General features: G+C 40.3%; 1 protein-coding gene across 1 annotated transcript in view; it reads left to right on the forward strand.

The window, feature by feature from the left end:
* Positions 1-16,511, forward strand: part of TRANK1 (tetratricopeptide repeat and ankyrin repeat containing 1) — a 54,812-nt gene that overhangs the window by 29,246 nt on the left and 9,055 nt on the right. Inside the window, exons 13-20 of the mRNA XM_030445422.1 lie at positions 767-3,625; positions 4,201-4,400; positions 4,816-4,953; positions 8,043-8,183; positions 8,938-9,094; positions 9,687-9,775; positions 13,996-14,099; positions 16,358-16,490. Of these exons, the coding sequence (XP_030301282.1) occupies positions 767-3,625; positions 4,201-4,400; positions 4,816-4,953; positions 8,043-8,183; positions 8,938-9,094; positions 9,687-9,775; positions 13,996-14,099; positions 16,358-16,490 (3,821 nt within the window). The remainder of the gene's footprint in view (positions 1-766; positions 3,626-4,200; positions 4,401-4,815; positions 4,954-8,042; positions 8,184-8,937; positions 9,095-9,686; positions 9,776-13,995; positions 14,100-16,357; positions 16,491-16,511) is intronic.

Below are 16,511 nucleotides of genomic sequence, written 5' to 3' on the forward strand. Positions count from 1 at the left end.
GGTTCATAGAAATTAAAAGCATAGATACTGCCAGTTGTAAACTTTAAATCAAAATATTAAATCCAATAACAATTACCTTCTTATAAGTCTTTTTACTGTAAAGTTGTTGAGGTGAAATTTGTTTACAGTGATTCTGGTGTCACTAGTGTGCAGTTAGGAATGAAATGTTTCCCATGTGTTTTCTTGTTTAAATCCATAAAGTTGTAGAATCTCTTTTTTTTTTTTGTTCTTTTTTCCTCACAGTTTGGTACTGGACTAATCTTATTGTGTTGGAAATTGCTCTAGGAACCTAAAGTATCAGGAAATAATTGGGCTTTGCCACAGATTTTTCTAGTAAACCAGTTAGCTGCAGCATATTACTTCTGGGTGGTGTATTAAAATGAACCAAATAACCCCAGAGTATTACCCAGAGCTGGTGCTCGTCCAGATGGCCCGAGTCACCAGCCTGCCTTGGGTAGCAGTCAGGGATGATGTTGGGAGATAAATGTGCACCCAGAGGTTAAAAAAAGCAATGAAGATGGCTGCAGCACTAGGGATTTTTAAAGCTTTGGTGCCATTACATTGTTTTTCTTGTGTATTAGAAGAGCTCACTTTCAACCCATTTCAAATAAGCATGTTTTACAAACATGAAATGTAGAGGGTTTTTTTTCTTCTGAGAGCAAATTCGCTTTCATTTAATAGCTGCAGAAAGTAGGTGTTAAAAATTGTTGGCCTACAAATCACCCTTGCAAAACAAGTGATTGTTTTTTTATTCTCTTGCTTTCAGATGACACTGGTTTAAACATCCTGGACTATCTACTTGGTCTCTTTGCTTCAAGACCTTCTGACTTTCCGTATCTTAATCCAAACACACAAGATGAGGATGGAAATACAGTGATGCATGTTATTTTTCAGAAAGGATTATCAAAACAGACTAAGAGAATAATGGAGTCATTGGCAAAATTTGATATTAACTTCAGTATAAAAAACAAATTAGGAAGAGATGTGAGGCATAGAGTTAAAAAAACCAACCCACTGCTACTTGAATGGAATAATGCATTGGGGAAAAAGAGGTCCAGGCAGGATATGGCAGGGCAATCAGTTAAAACATCTAAGCACATTCCAGTTTCTGAGATTTCACAGTCCAAGAGCACGGGGTGTTCTTCATCTGGGTCCTCATTAAAGGCACCATCTGGCAATCCAGTGCATAATGATACAAAACCCTCGTGTTCTTTAAAGACAAAAAAAGTCAAGTTGGAGAAGCAGGAAGAAGAAGTAAATAGGACTTTGACACTTCAGGAAAGTCTGGTGCAGGCAATCACAGCTTTGATTCAGCAATTGAAATTGGGTGACACCTTAAGAAAGGATCATCCTATGGTACAAAAGCCATCTTCTACTCAGAATAATTTGGAAGAGACAAGAAATAAGTCCTCGCAACCTGGTGGAAGCATAGCTTGTCCTAGGGGAAAAGGAAGTGATTGGGAGAGAAAGAAGGGAGCAGAGAAATTGAGTGTGGCCCTGCCGAATGGAGAGAAGGAAGAACCAGAGGAAGAGAAGGGGAAGATTCTGGATATTGAAGAATATGTGCAGGAGTTTGATAACATGACCTGGGAAATAGAGTGCACTCCTGAAACACTGAAGATGTTGAACAGCAAAGCTGTGCCACATTATCTGAAAACTAAAACTATCATGACTATTAAGCAGCTTGGCAATGGGGAATGGACTAAGGGCATTCAGAAGCCACTGAAACACTTGAAAGCTGATATCCAACTGTATGAATCCAAGTTGGACAAAGGTGCAAGAATGCTATGGGAACTTGCAATCGACTTTTCTCCTCGTTGCAGTGAGAGTGCAGAAAAGATTATGGAGACAGAAGAGGCAAAAACTCTTACAGGAAGATCGGGTAGAGTTTACACAGAAATAATCCGAATTTGGGCCATTGTTCTTGACCACTGCAAGCTGAACCATGTCTTAGATAATATATGTACTTCCTATAATCGTGGTTTAGCCTGCATCTTGAGGAAAAAGCTCAAGGGCATAAATGAAGGACAGCAGAACCATAGCACGACAACACAGAAACGTGTCCCACGTTGTTATGTTGAAGATCCAGAGGCAGAAAAATCAAAAGAACGTCCTGTACCTGAGTATTTCCCTCCGGCCAGTCCAGCAGAATACAATATAATGAAATTTCACAGCTTCAGTACTAACATGGCACTTAACATTATAAATGATGTGCATTCTGCTGTTGAATACCCTTTCCGAGTTGGGGAGTTGGAGTATGCAGTAATTGATCTCAACCCAAAGCCCATGGAACCAATAATTTTAATTGGACGAAGTGGGACAGGGAAGACGACTTGTTGCTTGTATAGGCTTTGGAAGAAATTCTCTTCATACTGGGAAAAATCCACCTTGGCAAATAGTCCTCTGCTGGAGAGGCAAACATGGCAGCAAAGACAGGGCAGTGAGGCTGAAAAAGATAGGTTAGAGAAGGAAGAGAGTGAATTAAAACAGGACAGTGAGGATTTGAGCGAGAAGCAGGTGAGTGATGAGCAAGACCGGGACAACGAGGATGAAAATGTTCCTGTGGGCCCAGCTGCTGAGGAAATTAATTCATGTGATGACCATGAAGACGACCAGATGCATAGCCCGGAAGCATCAAATACGCTGGAGCACCTGCACCAGATCTTTGTGACAAAAAATCCTGTCTTGTGCCAAGAAGTTCAGAAGAATTTCATTGAGCTTAGCAAGTCTTCCAAGATAACCAGTCACTTCAAGTCTCTTGAGCCAAATGTTCACAAGCTGCAAGACGTTAAAGATGAAAATTTTCCACTCTTCATCACCTCCAAGCGGTTTTTGCTGTTACTCGATGCGTCCATGCCTGACCCATTTTTCCCAAGAAATGAAGATGGAAGCCTTAAGAGAACCATTGTTGGTTGGAGCCCTCAGGAAGAGTTGGTGGTACCAAATTGGCAAGATGAGGGTGAAGAAGGTAATATTGAAACAGAACATGAAGGAGCAGTAGATGCATACTCTAGGGAAAGTGATCCACGGACTTTTGTGACTTACGATGTATTTGCAAATGAAATCTGGCCAAAAATTATCAAAGGCAAAAGCATTTACAATCCAGCACTGGTTTGGAAAGAAATAAAATCATTTCTGAAGGGCTCCTTTGAGGCATTCAGTTCCTTTGGGGGCAAACTTACTGAGGAGCAGTACAAAAAGCTAGGCCGAAAGAGAGCACCAAGCTTCACAGAAGACAGGAGTGAAATCTATCACCTCTTTTGTCTCTATCAGCAGATACGGTTGCAGAGAGGTTACTTTGATGAAGAAGATTTGCTGTATAATTTATCTCAAAGACTCTCAAAGCTCAGGGAGCTGCCATGGTCCATCCATGAGTTTTATGGTGATGAGATCCAGGATTTCACCCAAGCTGAGCTAGCACTATTAATGAAATGCATCAATGACCCTAATGCCATGTTTCTAACTGGTGACACTGCCCAGAGCATAATGAAAGGAGTTGCTTTTCGTTTTAGTGATTTGAGGTCATTGTTTCATTATGCTAGCAAGAACTCTGTGAACAAAAAGCAGCGTGTTAGGAAACCAAAAAGGATTTATCAGCTGTACCAGAACTACAGATCCCATTCAGGTAGAGTAACAAATTTATTTATGAGCTGATGTCACTAATAATTTAATTTCTCTACTGGCCAATTCAAAGCATCTGTAAACAGCTTGGTTTTTTAAGGGCTCAGATGGTCAGCTTTTTCTGATGTGCATATTCTGTATTTTGACATTTCAACTAGAAAACTAAAAATGTATGTTTTTGAAATAGCCTTTTTTTTGAACATTTGTGACTACTGCATGTTTTGACTGCATTTGTTTGAAGGAAGACTTAACAAATAATCATACTCATTTCTGTTGTTCCAGCCCCAAATTGCTAGACTTTTTAAGATTGCTGTGCTACTTCTGCTTTTTATATTCTGCTTCTCATTTAGGACCTTTGTGAGGACTCTGCTAAGCCCTCATAGCATGCTTGCTGACCTTTACAGGCCCACTCAAAACAGCAGAAACATAAAGTGGACCTTGCAGCTGCTCTCTTCTCTGATTTTTTTTTTGTCATATTTCCTGATTTCAAAACTCTAAAAAAATCCTGTGCAAGTGTATTTGTGGGAGAGCATGAGGCAGTCAGAGTGAAGTTTAAAATCTGTATTCTGCTTATTGCAGGTATTCTCTGTTTAGCATCTGGAGTGGTTGATTTGCTTCAGCATTATTTCCCAGAATCTTTTGATCGTCTTCCTAAGGACCGTGGTCTCTTTGATGGACCAAAACCTACAGTCCTGGAGTCCTGCAGTGTTAGTGACCTTGCAATTCTGCTCAGGGGCAACAGAAGGAAAACACAACCAATTGAATTTGGAGCACATCAGGTTTGCTTTTCTTAGGTATACGGCTTTTTGCAGATTCTTCCAGCTGTTGCTACTTAATCATTTTATATGGACTGCCTACAACTTTATTTTTTTAAGATGATGTATCTCACTGATGAATTATGCTTTTTAAATGTAGAAACCACTTCTATCATTTCTTGCATCAGATGTTGCCTGTCTGGGTCCTTTCTTACTCCAACTTTTCTTACACTAGATCTGCAACTGTCTGCACGTGCCACGTATTTATCAGTCTTCTAGTGGCAGCTTTGTGACCTTTATTGCAGCACACTGGAATGTCTGTGTTAAATGTTAGCTGGTTTTGAGAAGGCTCTGGCATTACTGTGACATGTTTGTATGCTTTTCTCTGTTGTTACACTTTATATTTTGTTGTTCTTATGAATACTCTGTTTGATGACAGGTGGTATTAGTGGCAAATGAAACTGCAAAGGAGAAGATACCCGAGGAACTCAGTTTAGCACTTGTGCTGACAATTTATGAAGCAAAAGGCTTGGAATTTGATGATGTACTCCTTTACAACTTTTTTACAGATTCAGAGGTATTTAATTCTTAGCCATTTTATGCATTTTTTCTTCAGTCTTGATCTTACATGTAGTGTAATAAGTCTCCATCTGGGGAGGGATTCTGTTTCCTCTGATGACAGGTGGTTTCATCACAGTAGAAAACAGAGCTAATAGGTTTATGAATTGAGCCTGTCTTCCTTTAGTGCTGCATTTTCCTACAAATTGGCTGTTGTACTTGAAGGGACAGTCATGGGGTTCATACAACAGTGCACACAAACATATTTCTGTTGCATACCAGGACAACTCTGTTAGCTTACAGTATTTTTGTCCTGGCTGCTGTCTGTTCAGGTCAGAGCAGTTGGTGGAGGAACACTCCACTGCCTCTTTACCTTATCTCCTCAGATTACAAGTCCCAAAAAACACCTTAAACATCCTGCTTTGCATCACCACTCTGTTCACAATGCAGTTTTTTGGGGGTGCGAGCTCACAGAATTGAAAACATTCGTCAGCCAAAATGAAATAGAATGATGTTCTGTTGTTTCGGCTTTTTTTTTTGTTTGTTTTGTTTCTTTGTTGTTTTTAATTTAAAGCTTAGTAGGCAAATATATTTAAAATCAAATAGTGTTTTTTTTTGTGTTTGAGGGCAGGAGGGATTAGCATGCTCTGTAGCCATCTACAGTTTAACTTCAGAAAACCCATTCAGATCTAGTTCAGGAGTTGTTAGGGAAGCTGGGAAAATTTCAGTCTCCGGTGTAGACCATTGCCCCCAGAATGGCATTAGATAAAGAAGACCTAGGAGGTGCAGTGTTTTGTAATTTCTTATGTACTCCCTTTTTTCCCCTTTATGGTTCTCTGGGGAGCTCAAACCGGGGTTTCCAGGGTTTCCTGTAGCTCCAGACCTGGCAGTCCATCCTCCTTGAGGCTTCTTGCAAAGAGCTGTCAACTGCAGCAGCCTTATTGTTGGAGCATCAGGGAGCCACCCCACCCCCTCAGTAAGGCAGTAGGCAGCATCCTTACTGAACATGCCTGCAGAAACTCAAGAATGCCCACGAGTAAGCTCCTCTGCAATTAAAGATTCAGTGTGAACATCTCTGTTGCAGATGCTCTCTGCTTCTAGCCTTCAAAATTGTCTTCAGATGTGGTTTTCAGCAAATGAAAACCACAAATGTAGAAAGGAAAACCAAGGGGAGCTTATTGGTAACTTTTCATGAAGGCTAGTGGGCATTATGTGATGAGGGCAGAAGGAAGGAGCTTTTATGTAAATCGCCTTGTATCTGGCTTACTGAGATTTGGGAATGGGGCAGCACTGGCTGTCATGGTAGACTTCTCAAAGGTGATTTGTGTCTAGTAGTGCAAGTTGTACTCAAAAAAACCCAACAAATTATTTGTCAGAATTTAGCAGAATAAGTTTAACAAAGCTAAGCTGTGTAAAGCATTTTAACATAGACTGATGTATGTCAGGCCTAGAGAATTGTTTTGTGTGGGATCAGGAACCTGCAGAGAGGTATGATCAGGGCCTGGCATTCATTACATGGCATGAGAGTGTGCAACACCAGTCTGCTGCCACACTTACGATGTATTAAAGTGTGTCTGTATACATTTGTAGGTATATGTCACCTATCCCATTTTCAGAGTCCAATATTATCTGACCAGGCTTCATGAGTGTTATTTTTGCTTATCTCTGAGCCCTTTTCCAAGGTTGGTGCCATTCTACCTCCTGGCTCAGACCAGCATTAGTGATTACCAGTGTTGCACAGTGAGCTTAATACATTAATTGGATGAGTGACCTGGCACCATGAGGGTGAGAATATATCCCTGTGTAGGATACTGATAGGTCCACCTCCATGGCTTCTACCCCTTGGTTTTGCCCGTGGACTTCACCACATGTTGTTTTCTATGAGCACTGGTGATGATTCACGTGCCAAAGTGAGGTCCTAAATGTCCCTCGCATCAATTCGCTGCCTTTTCCTGCAAGAGTGATCTGTCTGGTCTCTATTCAGAGAACTGACTCATAGGTGTGCTGGTCAAAGGACATCAACCAGTTGCCTCTGTTTGGATCCTCTTTGCTATAAATATCCTTGGTACTACAGAAATGAGAAGGTTGGTGAGTTGCAGGCCAGCTGGTCTACAACTCCCTGAGCTTGTCAGTCTTCTAGTGTCAAGGAGACTTGGCAGCTGCACATCCTGACTTACAGGCCAGGACCTATCCAACATGTCTTAGATAGCAGATTTTAACACTGTAGGTTGCAACTCATGCGTTTATCCCACCACCCTTTACCTTTCACCCTGCCCTGAGCTGCCAGGTAGCTCCCTACTGAGGGGATTCACAGTGAATCTGCCTGTTGCTGTGTTGGGGTTTGTGGGAGAATCCCTGGCCCTAAGATTAAATCTTGAGCCTTGTCCATAGTGAGGGTAACCCAGTTTCCTCCTTTTCTGCATAGGTGGGACATCTATTTTAGGAGTGTGTCTTCAAGTTCAGCTGAAAATGTGTAGTCCATCCATGGAGGTTTTCATGTTTAATGTAAAATTTACTTATTTGATAGATCGGGCATTGCATGTGATTTGGATTTAGAAGAGTGATAAAGCAGTATGCTCAAATCACAAGGACAAGCATTCTATAGCAATGATAATACACAGGAGAATCACAGTACAAACATGATTCCTATTAGTGGTCCCTGTATGTTTCACCATTATGATGCTGGGCATTCCCAGTCCCCAGGAAGTAAGAAGTAGCTTGAAGCTAGCTCAAGCCAGTTGCATTGTTTCAGGTTTGCTTTGTTTGTTGCTGAGTTTCTAAACTCTCTGGATCAAACTATGTTTTCACCTCCCCCTTGTTGGTCTGGCCAGCTCAGGAAGACATTACTCTCTCTCTACTGGCTATTTCAGGGCCAGTTGTTAATTCAACTGCCTGGTACATCTGTGTATCTCAGACAAAGGTTACTCCCCAGTACTACTTGTATCGAGATGAAGTTCAGCTTTCTTGATGAAAATTGGTGATTATTCTTGTCATTCTTCCATGAGTCTTTTTTTTCCACCCATCTTCTCTGAGCCTTCTTCAGCTGTGGGGATGTGGTGGTTGATCACAATGTATGACCTTATCTGTTGCATTCTCCTGATGCTCTAGGCTGGCAAAGAATGGAAGATCATTTCTTCTTACACCCCTGATTCAGATGTGCAAGTAGAAAACAAATTGCTAATTGAAATGCCTTTAGAGGACGCTACTGGTACACAGGAAAGAACTCCTTTGAATGTAGAAATGTACAAGGTAAGTTTTTGTAACACTGCGAACAGGAAGGATAAACTTAATTCTTAAATCTTAGAAGCAGGGAAATTTCTTCATGAAATACTTTGATCTTGGAGTTCCATGATTGAGATTGCTTTATCCTTTTGGTAGTTGTTCACATTTGTGAAATATAATTGGATTTTGAAAAAGAAGAGCTTTTTTGCTGGAGTAATTTGATACAAGAACAAAAATTGTATGTAATAGACTTTTAGATGTATTCACAGAACAGCTGTGGTTAAGGCAAATTGCAAATCAAGTTGCCAGTATATTATTACTACTTTAGTCTGGTTTGGATTGGTATATTTACCTTCAGATTAAGGAAACTTCTTAGAAACTAGTGAGTCAGATATTTCAAAGGTTATATGGTAAAAAAAAAAAGGACTAATTATATGTGCAAATTTTAGTGGGGAAATGTACTGTCACGCCTTCAGCTTCTAGATTCACTGTAGCAGTAGTTGCAATCAAAATAGCTGCACAATGGTTTATGCAAATGAAAAATCTCATTTAATATTTCAACTTGCTTAAAAATGCTTTTTTGTTTTTAATTCTATATATATTTGCTGTTTTCTTATAACTGCAAAGTTTGTTTGTTTCTAACAGTTTAGTTCATCTGACATTTATTTTACTTTATTTTGCTGCATTGGTTTTTTTCTTTTTTTTTTTTTCTTTTTTTTTTTTTTTTTTTTTTTTTTTTTTGTTTGGTTTGGTTTGGTTTGTTTTTTTGCTTGTGCTTCAGATGCTGAATGGAGAACTAAAGCAATTGTATACTGCCATTACAAGAGCCAGAGTCAATCTTTGGATCTTCGATGAAGACAGTGAGAAACGGGCTCCAGCTTTTACATATTTCGTCAAAAGAGGATTTGTTCAAGTTGTCAAAGCAGATGACAAGAAAGGTAAAGTAACCTTAAAACTTTTTTAGAAGACTGTTAGGGCAGTGTAGTCATGCTTTCTTGCTTTTAGGCTGTATAATAAAGGTTACATTCCTTGGTCCCTTTAACAGTAAGCTTTGATAACTGCCCTTGCAAATTGCCACCGATTTCAGTGGCTCTTATTTCTTTGGGCTCTAAAGATCAATTGTATATGTTAATATATAAGGTCATTGCTAATTCTTTATACAATTATATATAGATACTTCTATTTATATATTTATGTAATTTTTCCTCCGCAGTAATGAATGCTGTTCACAGAAAAACATCCCAGCTAAAGGAGGTTTATAAAATGAAAGAATTTGGTTTCTGTGAAGACAGTAGGTTTACTCAGCTTTGTCCAAAAACCAAGCATGATCTCTAAAGGTCTCTCAAAATCAAACCAAACTTGTTGATTTTCAGTGCTGATGGAGAAGGATAAAATATATTTAACTCATAGTTACCATTACTGATACAAGCACAAATCATATCATCATTATAAGGTGTTAATGCTTTTGGTACATCAGTGGTTTCTGTGGTTCTTCTATTCTCACACAAATGATTATACCTGACTTTCTAGACTTAGATGACAGCATGTTTGCTAAAACTTCAACTCCAGAAGAATGGATTGCACAGGGAGACTACTATGCTAAACATCAATTCTGGGAGGTAGGAGCGTATGTTTATCTGAAATAAGGATTCTTATCTATTCTGAAACACTTTTTTTTTTTTTTTTTTATAATTTGCATCTCAAAAATTATCTTTACACCTCTACAGAGCAACTGGAAGTTTATCTTATTTTGTGGTTTGTAGTTGTGTAAGTGTCTACAGACTATTTGTACATGACGTGCAAGATGCAAGCAGTCTGCCTGTAATTTTAAATTCTCTACTCAGAATTTTGCACTCCAATGAGGCAAAAACATTTTCATGCACACAGATGAAAGGTGACAGGAAACAATAATGAGCAACAGATGGACTTGACTGGAATCTGTGGATCTAAACCACATGCTTGACAGTGTCATTACACATTGCTAGAGGAAAATAAAAACATTTCTTGGAAGTGTATTGATTTGAGTGATGATCTCAGAACACTTATGGTTTTTCTGGACACTAATCAGGGATGGATGCAAAAACACTCATTGAAGAACAGTATGTAGGAACCAGGGGAGCAGTAAGAAAACCACAGAAAGAGTAGCAAAATGATAGTTTCATCCCTTAGTATTTAAAGAGCACAGAGATTTTGCATTCATTTCATTTCCTAAAGTTAATACAATCCAGATATGGAATGACAGTTAATGAAATAGAAGCAAAACCCCGCCAGGACACCACCAATGAATTATTCTATAAGGAGCTGAGGGATATCTTTCAATCAACAGCCCTTCTGCTTATGACTGATTTTAACTTCTCAGACATCAACTAGGAATACCATGGATTGCATACAAACAGGTCCAAGACATTTCTAGAGCATGTTGAAGTTAACTTCTTGATGCAGCTACTAAGGAAGCCAACTAGGAAGGGTGCCCTCCTAGTGTTGTTTGTAAGCTGAAAGGGACTTGTGGGTGCAAGGTGATTGGTGGCTGTGTTGGTCACAATGACCATGAAGTAGCTGAGTTTCAAATCATTGGTGACAGGAAGAAAAATGCCAGCAAAACTTTGACCCCAGGTATGAGGAGAGTAGACTTTGGGCTGCCGAAGGAGCTGGTTAGTAAGGTCTCCTGGGAGTCTTCTTTTGAAGATGTTTGAACTCATGAATGCTAGTCACTTTTTAAGATGGATCCCTTAAGAACACAGGAGCAGAAAATTCCAAAGCGTTGGCAGTCAAGCAAGTGGGGTAGAAGGTCCTAGTTGGCTGAGCAGGATTCCTCTAGAACTTAAACAGAAAAGGGAAGTGTAAGTTCTTTGGAAGCAAGGACAGGCAACACAGGAGGACAATGGAGACACTGTTCACCACTGTAGGGAAGAAGTACATGAGGCCAAAGCTTGATTGGAGTTCAAGCTGGCCAGTGCTGTGAAGGATAACAAAAAAGGGATTTATTTTTTTTTAATAGATTAACAAGGAAAGGAGCCTCAGAGGCAGCATAGGTCCATTACTTGATGAGGTTAGTCAGCTCACAAATAGGGATGTAGGCAAAGCAGAGACATTTAATGCCTTCTTTGCCTTCTTCTTTAACATTCTTGATGTGCATTGGAGCCCTGTGATGGAGGACTCTGACTGGGGTGGTGTGATAAACTCCCAGATGACCCTGAACTTGTTTGAGGCTTGCTGCTCTGGCTGGATGTGTCTTAAGTCTATGGGGCTCTGTGGGATTCATTACAGGGTACTGAAAGAGCTGGCCAGTTGTATTGCAGGACCTCTTTATATTTTCTCAACTGTCTTGAGAGTTTAGAGAAGTCCCAATCAACTGGATGCTGGCAATTGTCCCAGTTCTCACAAAGTTTAAGAAGGAAGACCCTGGTAATTACACACCTGTCAGTGTTGCTTCAGTACCTGGTGAAAATATGGAGAAGGTTATTCTGGGAGTTATACAAAAACACTTGAGAGACTGCATGAGCTGGCACAGGCAGGATGCAGGGAAAAAACCCACAAAACCGTGGATGAAATGCAAAGAGTAAATTTCTTTTCATTACATTGAGAACTGGGGAATCTCTGAAGCAGCCATTTTTCCAGAGACAGTGGAAGAGTCATTGGTCATGTGATAGAATCACATGCCAGTGCAGTCATTGGTCACATTTGCTTCATGAGAGGAAAGTCCTAATTAACCAACTTGATTTCCTTTTATGACGAGATCACTCATATAGTTGACCAAAGAAAGACAGTAGGTGTGGTGTTTCTGGTTTTAGCAAAGCTTTTAATGCTCTCTCCTCATGTATTGTCCTTCTGGGCAAAATGTCCATCACACAGCTAGACAAGTCCACTGAGAGTCCATTGGGTGAACAGGTGGCTGACAGGTCAGGCTCAAAGGCTTGTAGTAAATGATGTTCTATCAGGATGTCAGACTCTCACCAGTAGGGTCCTACAGAGCTCAGTTTTAGGGCCAGTGCTCTTAATGTTTTTATAAATGGTCCAGACACACAGAAATTATATGTACATCAAGCAAGCTTGTTGACAATACTAAATAGAAGGAGCTGTGGATTACCTCAAGGGTAGAGAGGCCTTACAGAAAAAAGATCTGGATAGACTAGAGAGCTGGGCAGTCACCAACCATATGAAAGTTAACAAGGGCAAGTGCCAGGTTCTGCAGCTAGGACAGGGTAATCGTGGTTATGCATGCAAACTGGGGGACAAGAGACTGGAAAATTGTGGAAGGAGATCTGGGGTTTGGGTTGATGGCAAGTTAAATATGAGTCAACAGTGTGCCCTGCAGTAAAAAGGGTCACCCATGTCCTGGGGTGCATAAAGGACAACATAGCTCATTAGTCTAGGGAGGTGACTGTCCCACTCCACACTTGCACTGGTGTGGCCCATCTTGAGCATTGTGTGCAGCTTTGGGTACTTCAGGGTAAGAACAGCAAACTATCAGAGTGGGTCCAGTGGAGGGGAACCAACGTGGTGAATGGTCTTGAGGGCAAGACTTAAGAGGAGTAGTTGAGGTCACTTGCCTTGTTTGGATTGGAAAAGGCTGAGGAGTGACCACATCACAGTCTACAACTTACTTAAGGGGGGCAGTGGGAGGTGCTGATCTCTCTGATGGAGAGGACATGAAGAAATAGAATGAAGCTGCATCAGGGGAGGTTCAGATTGGACATTAGAAAAAGGTTCTTCACTAGGAGGTTGGTTGGTCACTGGAACAGGCTCCCCAGGGATGTGGTCATGGCATTAAACATGCCAGTTCAGGGAGCATCTGGCCAACACTTAGTCACATGGTTTAGTTTTAGGTAGTCCTTTGAGAAGCAGGGAGTTGGACTCAGTGATCCTTATGAGTCCCTTCCAACCTGAAATATTCTATGATTGTATGAAATACAGTTGCAATATCTATTTTGATCATGGCAGAAGGAAAGCTTCCATTTTTTTGCTCATAGCAATGTACAATATTTGTATGGAGAACAGATATTTATAAGAAAGGAAAAATCAAATCAATCAGCTGCCGCTGTGCAGACAATCTTTATCTCCCCTTGAAAAAAAATAAATCAATTTCCTAATAGGACAAAAAGATGTTTAGATAAAAACCATACAGCTGGAAAAAAAATCTCATTTTCAAATCTGAAATATATTAGCTATATTATCTGCTAGTCTGTTTTCTTTATAACCCTGATCTTTTCTTATCAATGCTACATTATGAAGAAATTACCTGGTGAATTTGACAGCTCTAAGAATGGCTTGCAGTATGCAATTTCCAAACAGAAGCAAATGCCAAATTAATGGATAGAATAAAAAAATAATAGAACTGCAGAAGGGGTGAGGTGATGATAAAAAAACCTTCATCGTACCGTGGAAGTTCCTGCTGTTTCTCTTTAGCTTGTCACAGAAGGGGCCTGGTACGGTAAAAGCATGAACAGATGTTCCATGATTTTCAATTTAACTATACACACACTGATTTTTCTAACTTCTATTATTAATATTGATGTGGTAGATGCCTGGTGACCTAACAATTAATGGTTTGGGCCATCATGCAAGTTGCATGTACTATTCCATCATCCTGCCAGGTATTTTGCTTTCACTAGTTCCATGTAAAACATTGTCATTAAAATTCTATTCGTGGTAGTCACATGTGGACTGACTTTCTTTTTTTTGTCCTAAATACATACTGCAATTTTTTACCTTTTCCTTCTCCCAGGCCCCCTACCAGTCTTTGTTTTCCATTACAGTGGCTGTAAAATGAAGTATTGCTTTTATTTGTTAAACCATGGGCTGAATGCACGTGTGTGAACACTCTATGATTTCGCTACAGGTGGCAGCCAAATGTTACCAAAAGGGAGGAGCAGCTGAGAAGTCAAAACTGGCCCTGGCACATGATGCTGTTGTCAAAGTTCACTCAAAGAAAAGCAGCCCCAGGTAAATGTAAATGCAGATAAGTGAGTGTCATTCTGTGGTGCCAGACCTCAGGGGTGTGTGCAGAAGGAGATTTCCACCAGAGCTGTAGGACTGGACTTGGAGACATTGGAGTACTGCATCAAGGGAAGAAATTCCCCGTGTAACACCAGAGGCTGGGGGCTGACCTACTGGAGGTAGGAGGAATTTCCTCCTACTCTGAGGAAAGGGACCTGGGAGTGTCCTGGTGGATAGCATAAGGTCCAGGTGGCCTGACCATAAGCCAGCTGTGTGCTCGCATGGCCAAGAAGGCCAATGCCATCCTTGAGGGCATTGAGAAGAGTGGGGCCAAGTAGGTTGAGGGAGGTTATTCTCCTCCCATACTCTGTCCCAATGAGACCACATCTAGAATACTGCATCCAGTTCTGGGCTCCCCAGTTCATGAAGGACAATGAACTACTGGAGAGAGTCTGGCCCCGAGCCACTAAGATGATTGGGGGACTGGAGCATCTACCATATGTCAGGAGGATGGCACCAAACTCTTCTCATTGGTGTCCAGTGACAGGGGAAGGGGCAATAGTCACAAATGGTCCACACAGGAGGTTCGGCCTAAACATAAGGAAATACTTCTTTACTGTGAAGGTAATAGAACACAGGAATGGGCTGCCCAGAGAGGTTGTGGAGTCCGCTTCTCTGGAAAAATTCAAAACCAGTACAGACATGTTCTTGTGTGACCTACTTTAGGTGATCATGCTCTAGCAGGGGACTTGGACTAGATGATCTTCAGAGGTCTCTACCATTCTGTGATTCTTTGAGAAGAAGGAGTCTTCACATCTTTGTCAGTGGGTGGGAAAAGAGATGTAGGAAATTAAAAGCCCAGCACAGCTTCAGCAAGATCTGGGGCACTGCTCCCTTAGGGGAATAGTGAATGTAGTTGTATGCTGTAGGCTGTCCAAACCAAACTTGGCCCTTTCAAAGAGCTTCCTGGTTATGTGAGAGAAAAGTATCAGGATTTGTATTACCTCAAGAGGCTTTATATTTTTAGATACAGATAGAAGAGCATGTACCATCAGCAGGGTTCAACTCCAGTTAATCCCACTGCATATTCACTTAACATGGAAGAAGGAATGGTGTTGTACATTGGGGAATAAAACATCCTGACAAGAAGTGAGCTTTGAGGTAAAATCAGTGTTGGAATCTATCTAGAAAAAAGAAGCAAAACTAGATCTGAACCAAAGGGCAGTTTTAAAGTTTAGTTTATTCTGTCAGATGGACAAAATAGCTCAAGGGTTTGACAGGGGAAGAAAGGCTGCAGTTTCCTGAAGAGGCTGAAAACCTGGAACTTGTCTCAGATAAGACTGGAAAAAACTTCATGGAGAGGACTCTTGACCTGAGTGAATTAATTCCTGTTCTTGCTGTGGAGGCTGAAAACTAGCAGTGATAGAGTGGCTAAAGAATGACTAGAGCAGAGAAAACTCGTACTGAAGGGAGAAAAAGGAAGGTCTGGAAAAATGTTATTACTGGAGATAATCAAGTTTTTACCTTTTTAATTCCTTGTTTCATGTTAGTGGCTCAGAATAGAAGTATAAAGTAACTCACAACACTCTATGATTACAGAGAGTATGTTTATGGGACTGAGAAAAAAAGAATCTTCAGCCTTTTCCAATCTTTCAGTTGGCTGTAACCTGGGGTACTTGTCAACTGAATAAAAATTGAGGTGAAACTGAATGTATTAGGATATAACTTGACAGAACACATTCAGTAATGAAGCTGTGAAAGTGGCATTCTTTGTAGAGGTATTAATGCTGGTGTACAAGGCATTTCCTGTGTGCTCTATAATCTGAAATGCTCTGTATGATCCTGATCTTCCAAGCTCAAGAGTTATGAATTCATACTAGGTCTGGGAAGAAAAGAGATGTGGTACCAGAAAGGTTGAGCTTGTTTGGTTATACAGAGGAAAGGCTGAGAACAAATTTGATTTCTTTAATGCCATTAGTACTTAACAGCAGAAAGGAAGAAGCAAGTTAAGATAGAACTAAGAGAAGCAACACGAAACCACACGAGTGTGCTTAGTTTGAGAATTTAAAAAATAATTTAAAAAAAAATAATTTTAACTGACAGAGCAGTGAAATTCTGGAACAAACTTCTGGACAGAACAGTGTGAGCCCAAAATATAACTAACTGTATGTGGAGAATAGCACACAATGTCAGTGTTGATTGGATTCAGTCACAGATCATGTGATCCTAAACTTAATTTGGATTAATTGTCTTATTCTCTACAGGGAAAAACAGATGGAATATATGACATTGGCTAAAATTTACTTGGAATGTGGAGAACCACAACTATCACTGAAGTGTCTGTTTCAATCAAAGGAATTCCGGCTTTGTGCAGAACTGTGTAAAAAGTTAGGAAAGGTACTAAGTTCTCTAAACTAT

This window comes from Calypte anna, chromosome 2, assembly GCF_003957555.1.
Source record: "Calypte anna isolate BGI_N300 chromosome 2, bCalAnn1_v1.p, whole genome shotgun sequence".
Classification (NCBI taxonomy): domain Eukaryota; kingdom Metazoa; phylum Chordata; class Aves; order Apodiformes; family Trochilidae; genus Calypte; species Calypte anna.